Here is a 17,246-nt window from a genome sequence, read left to right on the forward strand (position 1 = left end):
CATTTTTGTGGCACGGTGGCCAGTTCAGACAAAACTAATTGTCAGAGCAATTCTATGATTTCTTCTTTATTGAACTCTCTTGTCTGATCCCACCCATGCACTGCAAGGAACATCTCTTTGCAAAGTGGTTCTAAAACACATCTTTTTGTTGTTGCATCTCAGGTCACTGCTGGTGCGTAGATCAGATGGGACGTTACGTTTCAGATTCTTTGGTGACACGCTCAACACAACTGCCCCAGTGTAAGTCTTGTTCTTTAAAGTTGCCCTTTAACAAGGAATGCAAAGTAGGGAGGAGAATAGCATAAGTTTGTAAAAATGTAGGAGTATGAATTCAGGGTGAAATGTCCACGTTCTTAATAAAAATATTACAGTAGTCCTTTTAGGGCACCCATGGTCAATTTTGCCTGAAATGAGGGTAGGAGGTCAGTTGGAATGGTATGGTCATTACATAAAGGAGCAGCACTGAAAATGCCCTTATTTTCCTTTGGGAGAGGAGTTTACAGGTGGGAATGGAAGTAGGAGATCTCTGGAAGGCAAAGAGCTCCCACCCCAACCCTCCCCAAGACTGAAAATCAGGCTGGTGAAATTTAGAAACAGATTGGCTGATTTCAGCAATGTGATTTTGGGTTGTTGACGGGTGGGTGGGTAGGTGAAGGTGGGATTATGAAAACAGGAATAATTTGCTTCCTGCAGAACTCCATTCCTGTTCTCTCATTTGGGGAGGGGGAGGTTAAATACTCACAACATGAATAGGCATTTAGGCAGTGAATTTTGATGGTGGCATTTTATTATGCTAAAGAAGCCGCCTACAGTGTCTGTGGCATAGATTACCCATCCCTTGTTTAGAAGTAAAGATGGATGAAACCACAAGTGACCTAAATCATAACAGATTTTTAGCAATATGGATAAAATTTATTGTAGCTTATTATCTCGGTGGTTTATGCTGTTTGGATCATGGTTATTGATATTCATGCCTCGCTGAGCTTAATAACAACTTTCATCTTTTAAAAACAATATATACAGTTATTCACAATTCACTAAAGATCTATTGGAAAACAATAACTTCCATGACATTTGTAACTCCCTTGTTTATTTGTTTGTATTTTTATTCCCTTATTCCTTTTTCTTGCTTTCATGTTCTTGTTTGTTTATATGTCTTTATTTAAGCATTTAATTGAAAAAAAGAAAGAAAATGCAAGAGGCAGTGAAAGTTCTTAGCATTGTCTTTCTTTATTAGCAAAGATACTCTGCATGATTGTAGCAGAAGAAGTCTCTTACAGGGACTTATTTTCTTTAGCACTTCTTGGAATTACCAAGTGTTCTTGTATGATCACTTGGTCAGTCTAGGAAACACAAGAAAAGAGTCTTTGCAAAGATTCCTACACTTCTGCAAGCATGTGTGGTCTTTTTTTCCCACTAAAAAAAATTAAAATAAAACAGATAAGACTTCTGGCCATCTTAAGCATTTTGAACCAGACTTTTTTTTTTTCCTGGAGAAGAATTAACTTAACTGGTAGCACTCAGCTCTTTGTGGAACTGCTGTGAGTAAAAACACTCAAATGCTTTCTTAGCCAGAATTTAATCTATGATTAAATTCTTTTATGTCACTGATAGAGATTCCTATATCATAGATGAAATATGGAGTTAAGCTAACATTTCTTTTGGTAGAATTTGGCTTCTTGGCCCATTCAAGGACTAATCCCACCCAGAACACCATGAACCACTTCCTATTCTGGAAGACAATTGCAGGACCAACCTTGGACTGCTCCTATCCTAATGGGCTCTGGATGGGGGTCCAACAAAGTCAGGTGCCAAGTTCAGTGTAAATAGTTAAAATAACCTAATCTAAGGGCTGAATGCATGTTGGAATAAAATTACTGTAGCCGGTTTATGTAATGCTGGATTGGGGCCATCCATACCTCTAGATGGAGGGTCTTTAATAATTTATGCTTAAAAATTCCCTTATTTTGTTTCTCAGTCTTCAGTGTGAGAAATTTTGGTAGCATTCCCTAGAGATTTGTGGAATGCTTTCTCTCCTTGGCTCACTCACTTGGATTGATGAAGTAATTCCAAGGGTGGATTTCTTCCATTGTCTCTTGACTACTTGCTGATGTCTTTGTCTGGAGTGAACACTTGATGGTTTCAAAAATCTGGCTTCCTCAGTACCTGCAACTATCTTTAACTAGTAGGGGTAAAGAAGTAAGTGGGTCTCCAGACTTGTTTGCTAGCTGGAATACATATTACTCTGGAAAAATTATCTGCATGCAGGTCAGACATCATGTCAACGTTCCCAAGTGAATGCACAGATTGCCAGCTGGAGAATGAATGGACAGACACAGAATGCTACTTCAGCAGATCTATTTATTCCATCCTGTCTAGAGGCAAGTTGTATAAAGCTGAAAATTGTATTTTGATTATTACAGCCTTACACTTTTCCTTTTTGAGTGTTGGGGCATTTGTGTTTTTTCAGGAGGAAAAATGGCTAATTCCAGGTTCACTAAAAATATGACTCCCCCTCCTCCCCCAATTATTTTTCTTAGCATGAGGGCATGCTAGATCCATAATTCCAAAATCTGCAAGAAACAGGATGATTGATGCCTTCAGTAATGCCTTGATATACTGTTTGGATTTTCGATGTCTTTGAGATACTTTCTTGGATCTATTAAGTCAGGGGTGGGCAAGGGATGAGGAGTTGGGGGCCACAGGTCAATCTCCTGACATGTTCAAGGACCAACAGAGACCTTCTGGTGACTTTGGAAAGGGCATTGATGATTTTTGCTAGCCTTTGGGAGAACTTTAAGAGCAGGAAGCGCAATGGGACTCTCTCTCAGCCCATCTCACCTCACAGGGTGGTTGTTGTGGGAAAAATAGGAGGAGGAAGGAGTATTGGGTATGTTCACCACCTTGAGTTATTTATAAAAATAATAAAGGCGGGATAAAAATTAATTAATTAATTAAATACTAATCACTTTGAATCCTACTTTATCTTCTTTGGGATCAACCACACTCAGCCACTGGCAGTCCCATCTTTTAGGATGAGTAGTATAGAGATGAATTCAATTAGCAGAAAATACTAATGGTTGTGTGAATTAGCCAGCTGGTACATTTTGTTTAGAATTCTGGTCCTTAATAACACCAGTCTTGTACAGCGCTTGCCACTTTCCAGTGATAACACAACTGCTTATTTTAGAATGGAGACTATGCCAGATTTCAGAAAGTGGATTCACGGGCCTGGTGTGTAAACCCTGTGTCGGGAGAAGTAATCCGAGAGAGCGAAATTGATTCCAATGGCGAGGTTAATTGTAAGTGCCTCCGATAGTTTTCTAATTTAACTTTTTATCCTACAACCTGAACCAGGCATGGAGGGAATCTCCAGAAGTTCTCCTTCAGGTAATCCTGTCCTCTAAAGGGGGTGACAAGGAAGGGGTATTCTCTTAGTAGCAATAATGTTAGTGCCAAGAGAATAATCCTTTCTTGTCACCAAATAATCAGCACTAGCAAAACATTAGAAAAATATTATTTTAATGTTCCCAGACTTATTTATTTATATAGATAGATAGATAGATAGATAGATAGATAGATAGATAGATAGAGCTGGAGAAGTACTGGGGCCTGAAGGAGGATGTGGAAAGTGAAGGCCAAAGTGGTCCCAGTGGTGTAGGGGCACTCAGGGCTGTGACTCCCAAGCTGGGAGAGTGGCTCCAACAGATCCCAGGAGCAGCATCAGAGCTCTCTGTCCAGAAGAGTGCAGTGCTAGGAACAGTGAAGATCCTGTGCAGAACCCTCAGACTCCCAGGCCTCTGGCAGAGGACCTGAGGTAGAGGAAGTCACACACCATCCTTAGGGGTGAGAAGGGGATTTTTTTATATAGTGTGTATATCTGTATACGTAATGGTAAGTGGGAATGACCTTGGGAGACAGGAGGAAGAGCCGCAACCTAGACTATGGTCTGATAAATGAGATCTGAGTCTGAAGAAGGGGTGGGGATGGAGAAAGCATCTCAGAAGGGACCCTCCCTAGTTTTTGGAAGAGTAAAAGTGAGGGAGGGGAGAGGTACTTTCTCACTTGCAAGATTCTTTTACTTTAACTTTACTTAGTATTCGTTGGTGCTTCTTGTTTGGACTTCCTCAAAGGACTGACAGTATATTTAACCATTGCTTTAATCCTGCTTTTTAAATTATTTTGCTTTTTTTCTCCTTCATCCTTTAATCTTTGGATATGGATTATTGTGTATTAGCAATCCACTTTCAGAGTGCTCAAACAGCCTTGAAAATGCAGGAGACAAATTTTGATCAGTTGTAAATAAATTAATTAAACAGAGAATGATAGCACAAAAAGTCACATAGCACATGCCTGTTTTCCTAGGATTGTCCTGTTCCTGCATGATTCCAAGAAAAAGCACAGCTCCTCTAAAGAGGGGGTGAGAGGTGTGGCAAGCACACTCCAAAACACCCTTGGTGGAATTTAGGCAATAAACCTCATGGAATAAAAAAAGGACTTTCCTCAGGGGGAAAAATACAAGATTTTACTATATAGGTGTGACCACAGGAAATACTTACTTGTTTATAAATCAAATTTGTATGCTGCCTGACTCCCTATGGGTCTGGGCAGCTCACAACAACTAAAGCAAGGGAAATACAATAATAACCAGCTTAATAATGATGATGATGATGATGATGATGATGATGCAATACCAGGGGACAGTAGTATAGAAGACAAAGAATTGGGGAAGATCACAAAGTATCAAGATCTAAAAGTTGAAGTTGAAAGATTATGGCATAAGCTATTGACACACTGGGTGCCATTCCAAAAAAACTTGGATGGCACTTAGAAAATCTACTCATTAACAAAATTTCCATCTGTCAGATACAAAAGGCCACATAGCTTGGATCTGCACATATACTACATCAATACATTATGATATCCTAGGTTCTTGGGAAGAACTTGATACGAATGAAGGCCAACACCAGCTAAAGAACTGGTAGCTGTGATTTCATGTTGTTGTTGTTGTTGTTGTTGTTGTTGTTAATAATAATAATATAAAAGATGGCTAGGATGACAGACCAAACAAGGATGAAGCAAAGGGTCTTCATTCTTCCATGCCAAAGGCCTGGGTGAATAAACATCTAGCATACCACTTCAGTGGGTAAAATTGTTGTGGTTTCAACTGTACTTTATTGCTTCAGACAATGTCTGTCCTTCACTGTCTGCTTCTTCTTTTGAAGGCCCCAGCTCCTGCAGTCTGTTGAAATCGAAGGCTCTGGTGGAGGAAATGGTTAGAGGCTACATCCCGCGGTGTGACAGTGACCGTCAGGGTTTCTCCCCCATGCAATGCAGTGAAGACCAAGAAAGCTGTTGGTGTGTCTTTGACAATGGTCAGGAGGCTCCAGGGACACGTGTTAATGGCCAGAGGCCTGCCTGTGAACGTGAGTCACACTTGGAAACCAAGGGGATGTTAGTGTCTGGATGGCAGTTTGGCAGGATAAGGATTTCTGGGAATGCAGATCTCGTTTTCCAAAGCAAATGAGAGAATGTGACCTATAGGCTTTTCTTCTAATTCTAGGTGACTGATTTTTAGTGCATCTTTGCATCTTTGCTTTGAGACAAGACATGCATGTTGGCTATGTGTCGGATGAAGCTAATTCTGCAACAGAAATCTAGCCAGAAAATGAAACTCTCTGGTCAGCCTTGGGCAAACCGCATTCTCCTTCTCCCTAAAGGACCTCACAGGGTAGTTGTTGGAATAATACAACAAAATCCCTTAGCACTCAGAGGGAACTTATAGGATAAATACATCGCTAGAGGATTTTCTGTGCTGAAGTGGGTTCTCGGAAAGCATGGAAAAGGGGATGAATTTCTATTTTCAACCCTAACAATTGGAGCAAATGAGGGAGGATGTTATTCTACTGGCTTTAGAAAACTGGCCTTTGGGAAAAGGCGATCTCATTGCATGTCTCCTTGTCAAAAGGCCTGTTCTCTCAAGGGATGGCTTTGGGGTCCATTGGAGCAGAATCAACTGATACAATTTTTCCTGGGCATGTAGCATGTCCGACTGCTGGTGGAAGCTGACACATTTGAAATGCTCTCAGCTCCAAACTCCTTGCAGATAGAAAGGCAGCCCGTCAAGCTTGTGCTTCTGTTTTGTTGTTTATTCGTTTAGTCGCTTCCGACTCTTTGTGACTTCATGGACCAGCCCACGCCAGAGCTTCCTGTCGGTCGTCAACACCCCCAGCTCCCCCAGGGACGAGTCCGTCACCTCCAGAATGTCATCCATCCACCTTGCCCTTGGTCGGCCCCTCTTCCTTTTGCCCTCCACTCTCCTTCTCCAGGGTGTCCTGTCTTCTCATTGTGTGGCCAAAGTATTTCAGTTTTGCCTTTGTGCTTCTGTACTACATACTTATTTTTCCTCTGTGCATAGTCTAACTCCTCCATGTTCCCTGCAATGCAGACAAAGCATTGCCTTTTCACTCTGCTGGCTTCAAGCTACAGTATGTTGACTTCAAGCTTGTTTAGCTTCACTTTAAGACAAAACTCCCATTCAAGTCCTTTCGCAGACTTTCCAGCCGATCTGGAGATGCAGTCCAATTTATTGTTCCTTGCAGCAAATTATTATCCTTAATACACTTCTGTGAATAGTTTCTTTTATCCGAGAGGCAGAAACAAAGGAATTTATAGGTAATGCTAGATCTTCAGCAGTTGTAAGCCCAATGAAGTCTGGCTTCAACAATAAATTCCAAATTTGGATGCCCCTGAAAAGTGGTGTTGATCCCAAATTTCATTCCTAAGCCCCATGGGAGTCTTCTTTTTCCTTGGATTTGTTTGTCCTTCCTGTTAACTGCTAAGGAAAGCCAACATATTTGTAAGACTTTTCCCACAATTGAAGCCCAAATTCAATAAATGCAGTGAGGCCTGTCAATAGATGGAATAGTGGCAGTGGAAAAAAAAACAATAAATCCGGTCCTGTTTATCCCAAGAGAGACTGTGAACGCAGGAGCACAGTGGCTCTGGATTGCTTCCTTGCATCCAGCAAGGTTTCCATTAGGCTAATCCATTCTGTCTGGGGGAGAATACCCCAGGACTGTTGGCAGCCTTTATCTAGTGTTACTGGTCATGAATGTGTCAGGATTTCTAGTGCCACGTATGGTAGAGCTTGTGCCCGCCCACATTCCCATTCCCTGTGCAAAATGACACTTCTCAAGACAGCAATGAGTCGTGAAATACAAATGCATCTGAAGTGCTGGGAAGAATGTAGAATTGGTGGGATGGGCAATACTGCTTCAGCCTTTACAGGTAGTCCTCAGTTAACAACCATTTGTTTGGTGATGGTTCGGACTTACGATGGTGCTGGAAAAAAATGACTTATGACCAGTCCCAACACTTACGACCATTGCAGCGTCCCTGTGGCCACATGATTACTATTTGGGCACTTGGCAACCAGTTTGCATTTATGATTGTCACAGTGTCCTGTAGTCACATGATCACCATTTTTGACCTTCCTGTCTGGCTTCTGGCAAGCAAAATCATTGGGGAATCACATGATTCACTTAATAACCATATGGTTCACTTAATGCCCGCAGTGATTTGCTTGATGCCCGCTGCAAAAAAGGTAATAAATCAGGTTAGATTTGCTTAATGACTGCGTCACTTAGCAACCGAAATTCCAGTCCTTATTGTGGTAGTTAAGCAAGGACTATCTGTACCCAGTTGGGGATAAAGGTCTCTATTTTGAAGGGAAAAAAAATAAGTGGGAGTCCTTGCAGGAAGAAAAATGAAAAAAGGGCTCCACCTTTTATCATAATCATATTATTGCTGTGATGAAATTCTTTTTTGATGTGAGGATTTTTTCTTAAATGGAAAGTGTTCAAAGGGATGATTCCTGAAGGCTGAAATGATAAAGTGTTTATTACCAATTTTACTGCTGGTGTACAGCCAGTTGGAGCAGGGCCGATTAGATGGGTAAGAAACCATGGATCTGAAGTTTTACGAGGAGAAGACACACAACAAACTCCAAGGAATTGCAGAAGTGTCCAGGGGTATTTAAAAAGTCAAACATAAAAAGGGGCAGGGATTCAACTGCATGGTCATGATGCCATCCTGACCTTTCTGACCCCCTTGCCAACCTCCCTGACTGGGTCAGTCCCTGTGAACATCAGTTTCATGCAGTTTCTCCTTTTCCTATGTTACGCTCATTTCCACCCTTTCTGTCAGCTAGGTACCAGATAGATGTCTCTAACGTGAACAGAGATATCTAGGATTAGTCTACTGCTTCCCCAGCTGTGTGTTCTGGCCAGTTTATGTTTAATAGTTGCAGATGGGAAACTCCTTTTCTCTCTTTCTCTTTCTCCCTTTTTAACTGAAGAAAGTAAACAAGACAAAAGCTAAACAGGAACAACGGAAGTAAAGGGGAAAAAGTGTCTGTGCGTGCACATGCCTTATGTGCTCACTTACGTTGATGTGTAAAGAATTCCAAGCCAGCGTGACCAGTGTTATCTAAAGGACATCATGTCGGAGAAGCTCTGCCTTGCTGGAGGAGATAGGAAGGTTTTGCCCAGTGCTTCATGGGAAATGTCAGTTTTTAGGGGAGATGTAAATCAATGAAAAGAAGAACCCCAACTTAAATGCTTCTAAGTTAGGCTGGAATTTTTGGCAACATCTGATCTCCATGCTACTTGCTCAGTACTTGAACATTTTCCTTCTTCCACCAGCAGCCCATATGATGTCTCCTTGCCGGTGCTGATTAGATACCCAAGACCATTGCTCTGTTTGACCTTGTCCACCATGTTCTTTCAGGTCCACAGTGTCCTTTACCTTATGATGCTTCTTACCTGGGCAACGGTGGGGTTTTTTGCAACATCACCACTGCAACTTCAAAGACTCAGCAATGCCAGGTGATTTGCTCTCCAGGCTATCAAGACGTCTTTTCCCAAAGAGATCCTCTTCTGTGCAATACTGAGAGTCTCCTCTGGCTTGCCAATCCGCCCCATTCTCAAGCCTGTCAGAGTAAGTATAGCAGGGAAGAACCCACCCACAACTCTCTAGTAGCACGCAAACTCATTTTGATTAAAAATACCCCACTTCAAATTTTGGTTTGGAAAAAGTAACTGTGACAAGTTGACATTAAAAGTGAAACCAAACGACTGCAATTTATCTCCCATCCCTACTTTTCCATAAAGGTAAAGGTAAAGGTTTCCCTTGACATTAAGTCCGGTCGTGTCCAACTCTAGGGGGCGGTGCTCATCTCCGTTTCAAAGCCGAAGAGCCGGCGTTTGTCCATAGACACTTCTGTAGTCATGTGACCGGCATGACTAAACGGAACGCCGTTACCTGCCCACCGAAGTGGTACCTATTAATCTACTCACATTTGCATGTTTTCGAACTGCTAGGTTGGCAGGAGCTGGGACTAGCAACGGGAGCTCACCCCATCACGCGGATTCAAACCACCGACCTTCTGATCGGCAAGCTCAGCAGCTCAGTGGTTTAACCCGCAGCGCCACTGCATCTTTTCCATAAGCGTAGCTAAATTCACACACTTGCGTGTTGCAAATTTGCTTATACTTATTCATTTATCAGTTGAGGAGAATATAGGTAGCTCAGGATTGAACTGTGGAGTCCTTGGTGTCCTGACTCCCAGGAAACACTCTGAGACAGGGAACTGTTCTCTAATGTTTATTTGCTAATACATAACAGTAATCCTAACAAACTGAACAAGCGTGGGAAAAACCCAGCCATATAAACCCCGCAGGTCAAGGCAGTCCCAATCTGTGCCTCTTGGAATGGCTCACCAATTCCTCAGTGCTACGCATGCGCTTAACAGTCTGGAAGGGAGCCCCCTGCTCGCCATCCTTACTCATGACACTTGGTGCTTTCTGAGCCTTGTTTTCTTGCAGACATTTCATTACCAGACTAGGCAACATCTTCAGAGCTAGAAGGGAGTGGGGTTTGCTCTCTGTTTATATACAGTATAATTGGTATTCCAGCTACCAAGGAGAAAACCACACCCCCACCAACACTGGCAGGGCAAGCTACTATATATAAACAGAGAGCAAACTACACTCCCTTCTAGCACTGAAGATGTTACCTGTCAGGTAACAAAACTTCTGCAAGCAAACAACCAACCTCAGAGAGCACCAAGAACTCCACTTATTTATTTATCAAATTTTGAAGCCACCCAACTCCAGAACGACTTTGGGAGGCTTACAGTTAAAAAAAACCCTCAACATATAAAAACACCACTGACCAGAAGAACAAAATAGCAAGCAAAACCATAATGAATCAAAGCAAGAAGGGGTTCCACAAACACCCCTTCCCCAAGGTCTGGGAGAACAACCAGGTTCTTAATGATTTCCCATATGACATAAAGGTGGGACCCACATGAATCTCTGAGGGGAGATCATTTTAGGGAAGAGGGGCTGCAACTGAGTAGGTGTACCTCTTGGATCCCACAAGATGACACTGTTTGATAGACAGGACCCAAAGTGCTCCCACCTTTCTTGATCACATCAGATGGGTAGAGATAACTGGAGACAGGCAGTCCTTGTAATAGACTGTGAGAATAATCTCAAGGAACAGGAAGAAGAGCCGCAACTAAGATGACCGTCAGATAAGAGAAATCTGGAATTACATTCCAAAGCTGGAATGTAATTTGAGAAAGCATCTCAGAATTTACCCTAGTCCTCTGGAACATAAAGGCAGGGAAAGGAGAGGCATATTCAGACTTGCAAGATTCTGTTCTTGTAACCTTATAATAAAAGTAGGATTAGCATTCATAACTTTGGTCACCTCTTCTGGGGTACCTCGAAGGGCTGACAGTCTCTCAAATAGCCAGGCCCTATGCCTTGAAGGACTTTATAAGTGACAACCAACACCTTGGATTGCACTCAGAAGCCAACTGGTAACCAGTGCAACTTGCAAAGCAGTGGGGTGATATACACATAACATGGTGTCCCCATCACTGTCCAGGCCACTGCATTCTGGGCCAGCTATAGCTTTTGGGTGGTCTCCAAGGACAGCCCCATGTAGAGTCCATTACAGTAATCCAATCATGAGGATTCAGCAGCTAGATATTCATTTTATTTGGTTCTATCGTTTTTTAAACTTTGATTTCTATGAGCTTCTTTCCCTTCTGTACTCTGAACTATTGGATACTTTGAACATGTTGGAAAAGTATGAGAGAGAGAGAGAGAGAGAGAGAGAGAGAGAGAGAGAGAGAGAGAGAGAGAGAGAGAGAGAGAGAGAGAACCAACTCTCTTTCCTGTGAATAATTTTTTAGAAAATCAGTGGATTTAACAGGCATTTTCTACCCATAACTACGGATCATAGCAAAAGGAGAAATGAAGTAGCTTGTGGCCTTTAAAAACTGTAACTGCTAAATGCTTTAACGTCTTTATGCTAAATACATTTGCCTGAATGAATTCCAGTGATTTTAATGGCACTTCCTTCCAAGTTAGCGTGCTTATGATGGATTTGATAGAGATGCAGGCAGCTAAGATGATGAGCCCCAGATGTTCAAACTTGGCATTTACCGCTCATGCACATAATCTCTAATTGTTGCTACTTCTGTACTTTCCCCCAGTTCCTCAAGCAATTGAAAATCCAGGTTTATTGCCATCATCACTGAGTTTTCTGCATCCTGGTGTTTTCACAGTATCCCTTTTTCCCCTTTGGGGCGATGATGATGATGATGATGATGATGATGATGATGATAACAGCCTCTTCTGAATCTTGACACATGGTGCTATTTCTTCTACGTTCATACACTTGGCCATCTGGCTTATTAGAAGTCTTGATTAGAGGAAAGCTGACCTACAGATGACATTCAAGTCTTGCCAAACAGTGTTGGATATTCATTTCAAAGTTGTATCTCAGTTTTTCCCCATCTTGATCCCTAACCTTCCCATTTGGGGGATGTTTTTAAAACAAACCTACCTAAATTGTAATGCAGAATTTATTATCTTAGAAGACAATTCTGTTAGATCTAGCCACTAGGCATCAGCAGGGGGTGCGGAGGTGGAACTAGGGTGTCAAAAAAGTCAACTGTCATCTTGGGATTTTTTACACACCCACAGACACCCCTGGACACTTACTCCCAGATAAATGAAGAGAGGGCAGCAAATTTTAAACCCTAGATATTCAATGGGGGATAAAAGCAGCTGCTCAGAACTTTTCTCCTGACTTAAAAGGGCTAAAACAGACTGTATTTGGCCCACTGATTGCTTCATTTTAAAAACAAGACAACAAATAGCTTATTACTTTTTGTAACAACTGATAGCTTATTACTTTTTGCAAAGAGTATTTTTTTTCTCTACACCCCTTTCTTTTCCTATCTTGTATTTTGCAGACCAAGGAACATTCAAAAGTGCAGCCCCCCTCCCACATATTAACCTGCCATCCTAAACATACTTAATTTTAGGGCAGTGCATACTTTGAAAACAGTTCAGAAGAAGTGCTTTGGACATTGTGCAAGTATAGTACCGCTCGGTGTCAGCCCTATAAGGTAGACCAGACTGAGAAACCAATGCCATATAGGTCAGGACTTTTTTTATTGTAACTCTAGCTGTTACAGAATCTTGCAAGTCTGGGTGTGCTTTTCCCTCCCTCCCATTATCTTCTTGTGAACTAAGGAGGGGCTTCCCTGAGATGTTTTCTAAAGTTACTTTCTTGGCCCGGGCTCAGGCCCCTCTTATCTGACCCTTGCCTTGGGAGCAGCTCTGCCTCCTGTCCTTCAAGGCCATTCTCTCTGCCCCCGACACTCTGCTAGTCATTTGAGTGTCCCAACTTTTTCCAGGCTATTAGGTGAGCCCATTTAAAACAAAAGCAAAAAAATAAAGGAGGATGCTGTTGCTTCAAGAAATCCACTCCTTACAGTTAATGCAACTCTTAAAGCCATGACACCTTTTTCCAGGCTTGTGCGGAAACCTCAGAATAGTTGGCCTGCTTTAATGAATTTCTGAGAGGTGCTGCATCACACGGGGCATCTGGCATTTCTTCTGAGTCATTTTGCAAAGCATGAACAGCTCTACTCAATATGAAGTTTTGGGATGGAACCATGATGCATGGTCCTCCAGTGTCTTGAGATGGCTTATTGTCTTACATCAAGACAGAAGATTGTGCTGTATGCACTGCAAGATCCTGTGTGCCATCAGAACATAGGAAGGCTTCTTGGTCTAACGCTAGCCTAGTCTGCCTGGAACAGGTTCATATAGAGAAAGGGTTTTCCCAGGTTCTGCTTCCTTGCCTTTCTAAATGGAGATTCCACGAAATAATTGAACATTAGACCTTTTGTGATATCACCAAACTGATCTTAGCTTGCCTTATTTGAAGTGGATTTTGATGTATCCAAACTCCTTAGGAAGAGCCAGTTTGGTGTAGCTGTGAAGGCATCAGGCTAGAAACTGGGAGACTGTGAGTTCTAGTCCCACCCGCCAGCTGGATGACTTTGGGCCAGTCACTTTCTCTCAGCCCTAGGAAGGAGGCAAGGGCAAGCCACTTCCAAAAATGCTGTCAAGAACTGCAAGGACTTCTCCAGGCAGTCTCCAGGAGTGAACACTGAGTCAAACTCACCATAACAAACACCTTCTTATAAATGGAGGAGTTGGAGGCATAATGAAGTAGGAATGTGATTCTTCCCATTTTATTTTGCAGAAATAGTTGTCTCAGAGCCTGACAGTCATATTTTGCAAGCCCTTTGCTTTTTGGTAGTAGGTGGGAGGGAGTGTGATTGTTTGTATGCCATTATTGTAGTACTGCCATTGAGTTAAGACAAGCTAGGTCTTCTTTACTGGGTGAAAGGTTTTGTTTTGTTTTTTAATTACTTTTCTTGAATTTGAAAAGTATGTAAAGAAAATAATGAGAATGTGTCTTAAGGGGCTAATGTTGTTGGATCCTTGGTCTAACCCTGACTTATTTTGTCATATGTTTAGGGATCCAGCCATTCCAGAGCGTTCAGGTTCAAACCCAGTTTCAGCTCATCTTGCCTCCTGAGAAGGCCTGCAGCCCTGACTACTCTGGCTTGCTTGAGACATTCCAGATCTTCATTCTGGATGAGCTGAAGGCTCGTGGCTTTTGTCACATTCAGGTATTTTAATTGTGAATCCAGGCAAAGGCAAATGAAACAGCCCTGTTGTGGTTTGTGCAGTGCTCTCCCTGGGTATGCTCTGGCCTACACAACAGGAGCACACTGATCTTTGAATCTATCATGGTATGAATCCGAGTTGATTCAGAAAATCATAAATTCCCTCTCCACACCATCCCCAGGCTGCAATGTTATCTGATGAAGAAGAACCTTGCTTATCCAGAAGAAGAGTGTGCAAGCTGCTCATTTTATTTTGACCCATAATCAGATTTTATGGTCACAGAATCCTTCAAAAGGATGGATGGTTAATAATAATGAAACAATAGAATAATACAAAAATTTAAAATAGAGGCAAAAATGGAACATGCTTGAAACAAGCCTGTTATAGGGGAAGTTGATGATTAAACTTTGCTTGATTCTCGTTTTCTCACGGCAGCAGAAATACTGCACTGGTGTTATTTATACATGCATAAGGAGGATTGGTGTAGTGGTTAAGGCACCAGGCTTGAAACTGGGAGACCGTGAGTTCTAGTCCCACCTTAGGCACAAAGCTATTTGGGTGACCTTGGGCCAGTCGCTCTCTCTCAGCCTAAGAGCCAATCAGGTATGGTATGAGAGTTCTAGTCCCACCTTAGGCACAAAGCTATTTGGGTGACCTTGGGCCAGTCACTCTCTTTCAGCCCTAGGAAGGAGGCAATGGCAAACCACTTCTGAAAAAACTTGCCAAGAAAACTGCAGGGACTAGTCCAGGCAATCACCAGGAGTCAACACTGACTTGAAGACACACACACACACACACACAGGATTGGGGTTATACTCAGAGTGCCCTCTTGCCACTCCAATGTGCCCATCTTTGGTCCCCTAAACTTCACAAGTTGAGGAAAATATTTGAGAAAGGAATTTTCTGCACGTGTAGCAGAACGCTCATCATTTCTTCCATCTAGTTGAGGACTTCTCACCTTGCTGTCTCCAAATTACATGGGACTCTTTTCAGTTGCAAGGACAAAAGCTCCTTGTTTAGATCTTCTATTGTAGACCAGTAAGTCAGGGAATGAGATGGATTGGTCACAGAATCATAGAGTTGGAAGGAGCCATTGAAGCCCCCAAAACCAGCTCCTTGCTCTCTGCAGGAATCTGAATTAAGGCATTCCTGAGAAATGTCTCAATCGCCTTTGCTTGAACACATCTGTCAAAGGGGACCCATCTCTTCCCTACTTTAAGGAATTTTTCCTATTGTTCAAGTAGAATCTGCCCTCCTCTAATTTAAGAATGTTACTCCATGTCTGAAACTTGGGGTGGCAGAGAGCAAATCACAGGCTTCTTCTGGATGACATCCTTTCAGGTACTAGAAAAGTACCTGAAAGTATTCCTCTCTTGAGTCTTCTCTTCTCAAGTTCCTTCAATCTCCCCTTAGTTTCCAGTCTGTCCTACAGCAACAGTCCCTTATGCCTCTCTTGAACCTATGAGCTGTTGGGGTTGCTAGGAAAATTGGTGAGAGATAGATAAGGGGAAGTGTCTTCTCATGCTGTCCCTGCCTCTGTTTCTCCTCTGGCCTATTGTTAGTACAATGAGTCTTTGTTTTAAGAGACAAAAGGGAATGTCCTGTCTTTTTTTCTTGCTCTTGTGCTTCCTGTCTCTCTCCTATCCTACATATTTCTTAATAAATCTAACTTTTACTTCAAATGTAATGAATGTCCAATAGCATTCACTGATACTGGACTAAGCTCATACTCTGTATCCAAGATAATTGTGTTACAAATGGTTTGTTTTTTAATGAGATGTTCTGCCACTCAGTTACTCAGTATTTATCTGTGCTCTGCTTATGTTCAGGAGCATATCCTTAAACAAGAGCCCTGGCTGAATTCAAATCTCCAACCACAACAACAGTAAGAAAATCTGCTCTTTCTTTTTAAGGTCAATAGTTTGAAGAACTTGGAGTCTGTTCCAGTCTGTGGTGATTCTGCTGTCCTGGTCCAGTGTATGTCTGCTGACCGTCTGGGAGTGAACATCACATGGCAAGCTATGCTCAAAAATGTGCCAGCTGCTTCACTTCCTGATTTATATGACATTGGTTAGTTTAACATTTCCAGCTTAATGTGGCTGTTTTGACTAAAATATTATTGCCCCCCCTGAAATATTTCAGTGTATTGGACATCTAATGAAAAAGCCTGCCATAAATTATTGAAAATTCAAGAAATATTTTGTTCTAGCGCCTTAAAATGAGTTGAACATTTGAGTTCACAGGAGCTCCACCATCACCACAACAAACTCTGATTTACCTGTGCTTTGGATTGGATTGGAGTCATACTTAAATATATTTGTCAAAGAGGCCTGAATTCTCTGCTATGTCTCAGCTGGTATTTAGCAACTGAGAAAAGGAGTTTATTGGAAAGGGATCATCAATAGTAGTTGTGCTTTATGGAAGGAGGGAAGGAGGGAAGGACTATTGCTTGCTTTTCTGCTTCAGTCCTGGAAATCCTGTTGTTATTTTGCCCCAGCTTGAAAAGCTCCTTCAAAAGAAAACTACCAATAAATAAATAAACCAAGAAGCATGCCATGAATGTCAAGCCTGGATTTCTTTTGTATTAATGTTACCGTCTAAGATTTGGGTTAGGTTGCAGACACCATAAATAGATTAATAATTCAGTCTCAATACTCTTGTACACGTTCGTCTTCCAATTTGGGATTCCTAAACTCTGAATGTATTGGTCTGTCATTTTCCCAAGAAAGGCCAAATTGTAACCATCTCCAGAAGCTGTCTGTGAGGAGAATGGTTGTGTGGTAACCAGTTCTGAAATCTATTTGTATTTATATCCGTGCATCTGGGCTGGATTAAATGGAGGAAAATTCTCTGCTTGCTCATATGTCTGAAATGTGCTGTATACATCAAAGGGCAAGATGAGTTTAGGCCTGTATTACATTTTTGCCTTGGAAAGCTGTCTGGACCACCAGAGAAATAATTAGGGTCAATTCAGTAACTGTAGAAAGAACTGTGGTGGTTTATATAATAAACCAGCAAAACCAATCCTTAAATGTTGAGAAAAACCCTAAGATACATTGAGATAATTTGAAAAGAAATGATCCATGTATTTTGGACATAATTTTTGCACTAGGGAGAAATAACAGAACAAAGTTTGTTGTGATGAACTTGCAAAATATATAGGGGTGTGTGTTC

At 41.9% G+C, this 17,246-nt stretch overlaps 1 protein-coding gene across 1 annotated transcript in view; it reads left to right on the top strand.

Annotated features, from left to right (window-relative positions):
• Window positions 1-17,246, top strand: part of TG (thyroglobulin) — a gene marked incomplete at its 5' end in the record, with an annotated part of 143,675 nt that overhangs the window by 21,435 nt on the left and 104,994 nt on the right. The window contains 7 exons of the mRNA XM_063299987.1: window positions 163-240; window positions 2,269-2,381; window positions 3,191-3,302; window positions 5,226-5,426; window positions 8,791-9,000; window positions 13,920-14,074; window positions 15,986-16,142. Coding sequence (XP_063156057.1) covers window positions 163-240; window positions 2,269-2,381; window positions 3,191-3,302; window positions 5,226-5,426; window positions 8,791-9,000; window positions 13,920-14,074; window positions 15,986-16,142 — 1,026 coding nt within the window. The remainder of the gene's footprint in view (window positions 1-162; window positions 241-2,268; window positions 2,382-3,190; window positions 3,303-5,225; window positions 5,427-8,790; window positions 9,001-13,919; window positions 14,075-15,985; window positions 16,143-17,246) is intronic.

This window comes from Candoia aspera, chromosome 3 (genome assembly GCF_035149785.1).
Source record: "Candoia aspera isolate rCanAsp1 chromosome 3, rCanAsp1.hap2, whole genome shotgun sequence".
Lineage (NCBI taxonomy): Eukaryota > Metazoa > Chordata > Lepidosauria > Squamata > Boidae > Candoia > Candoia aspera.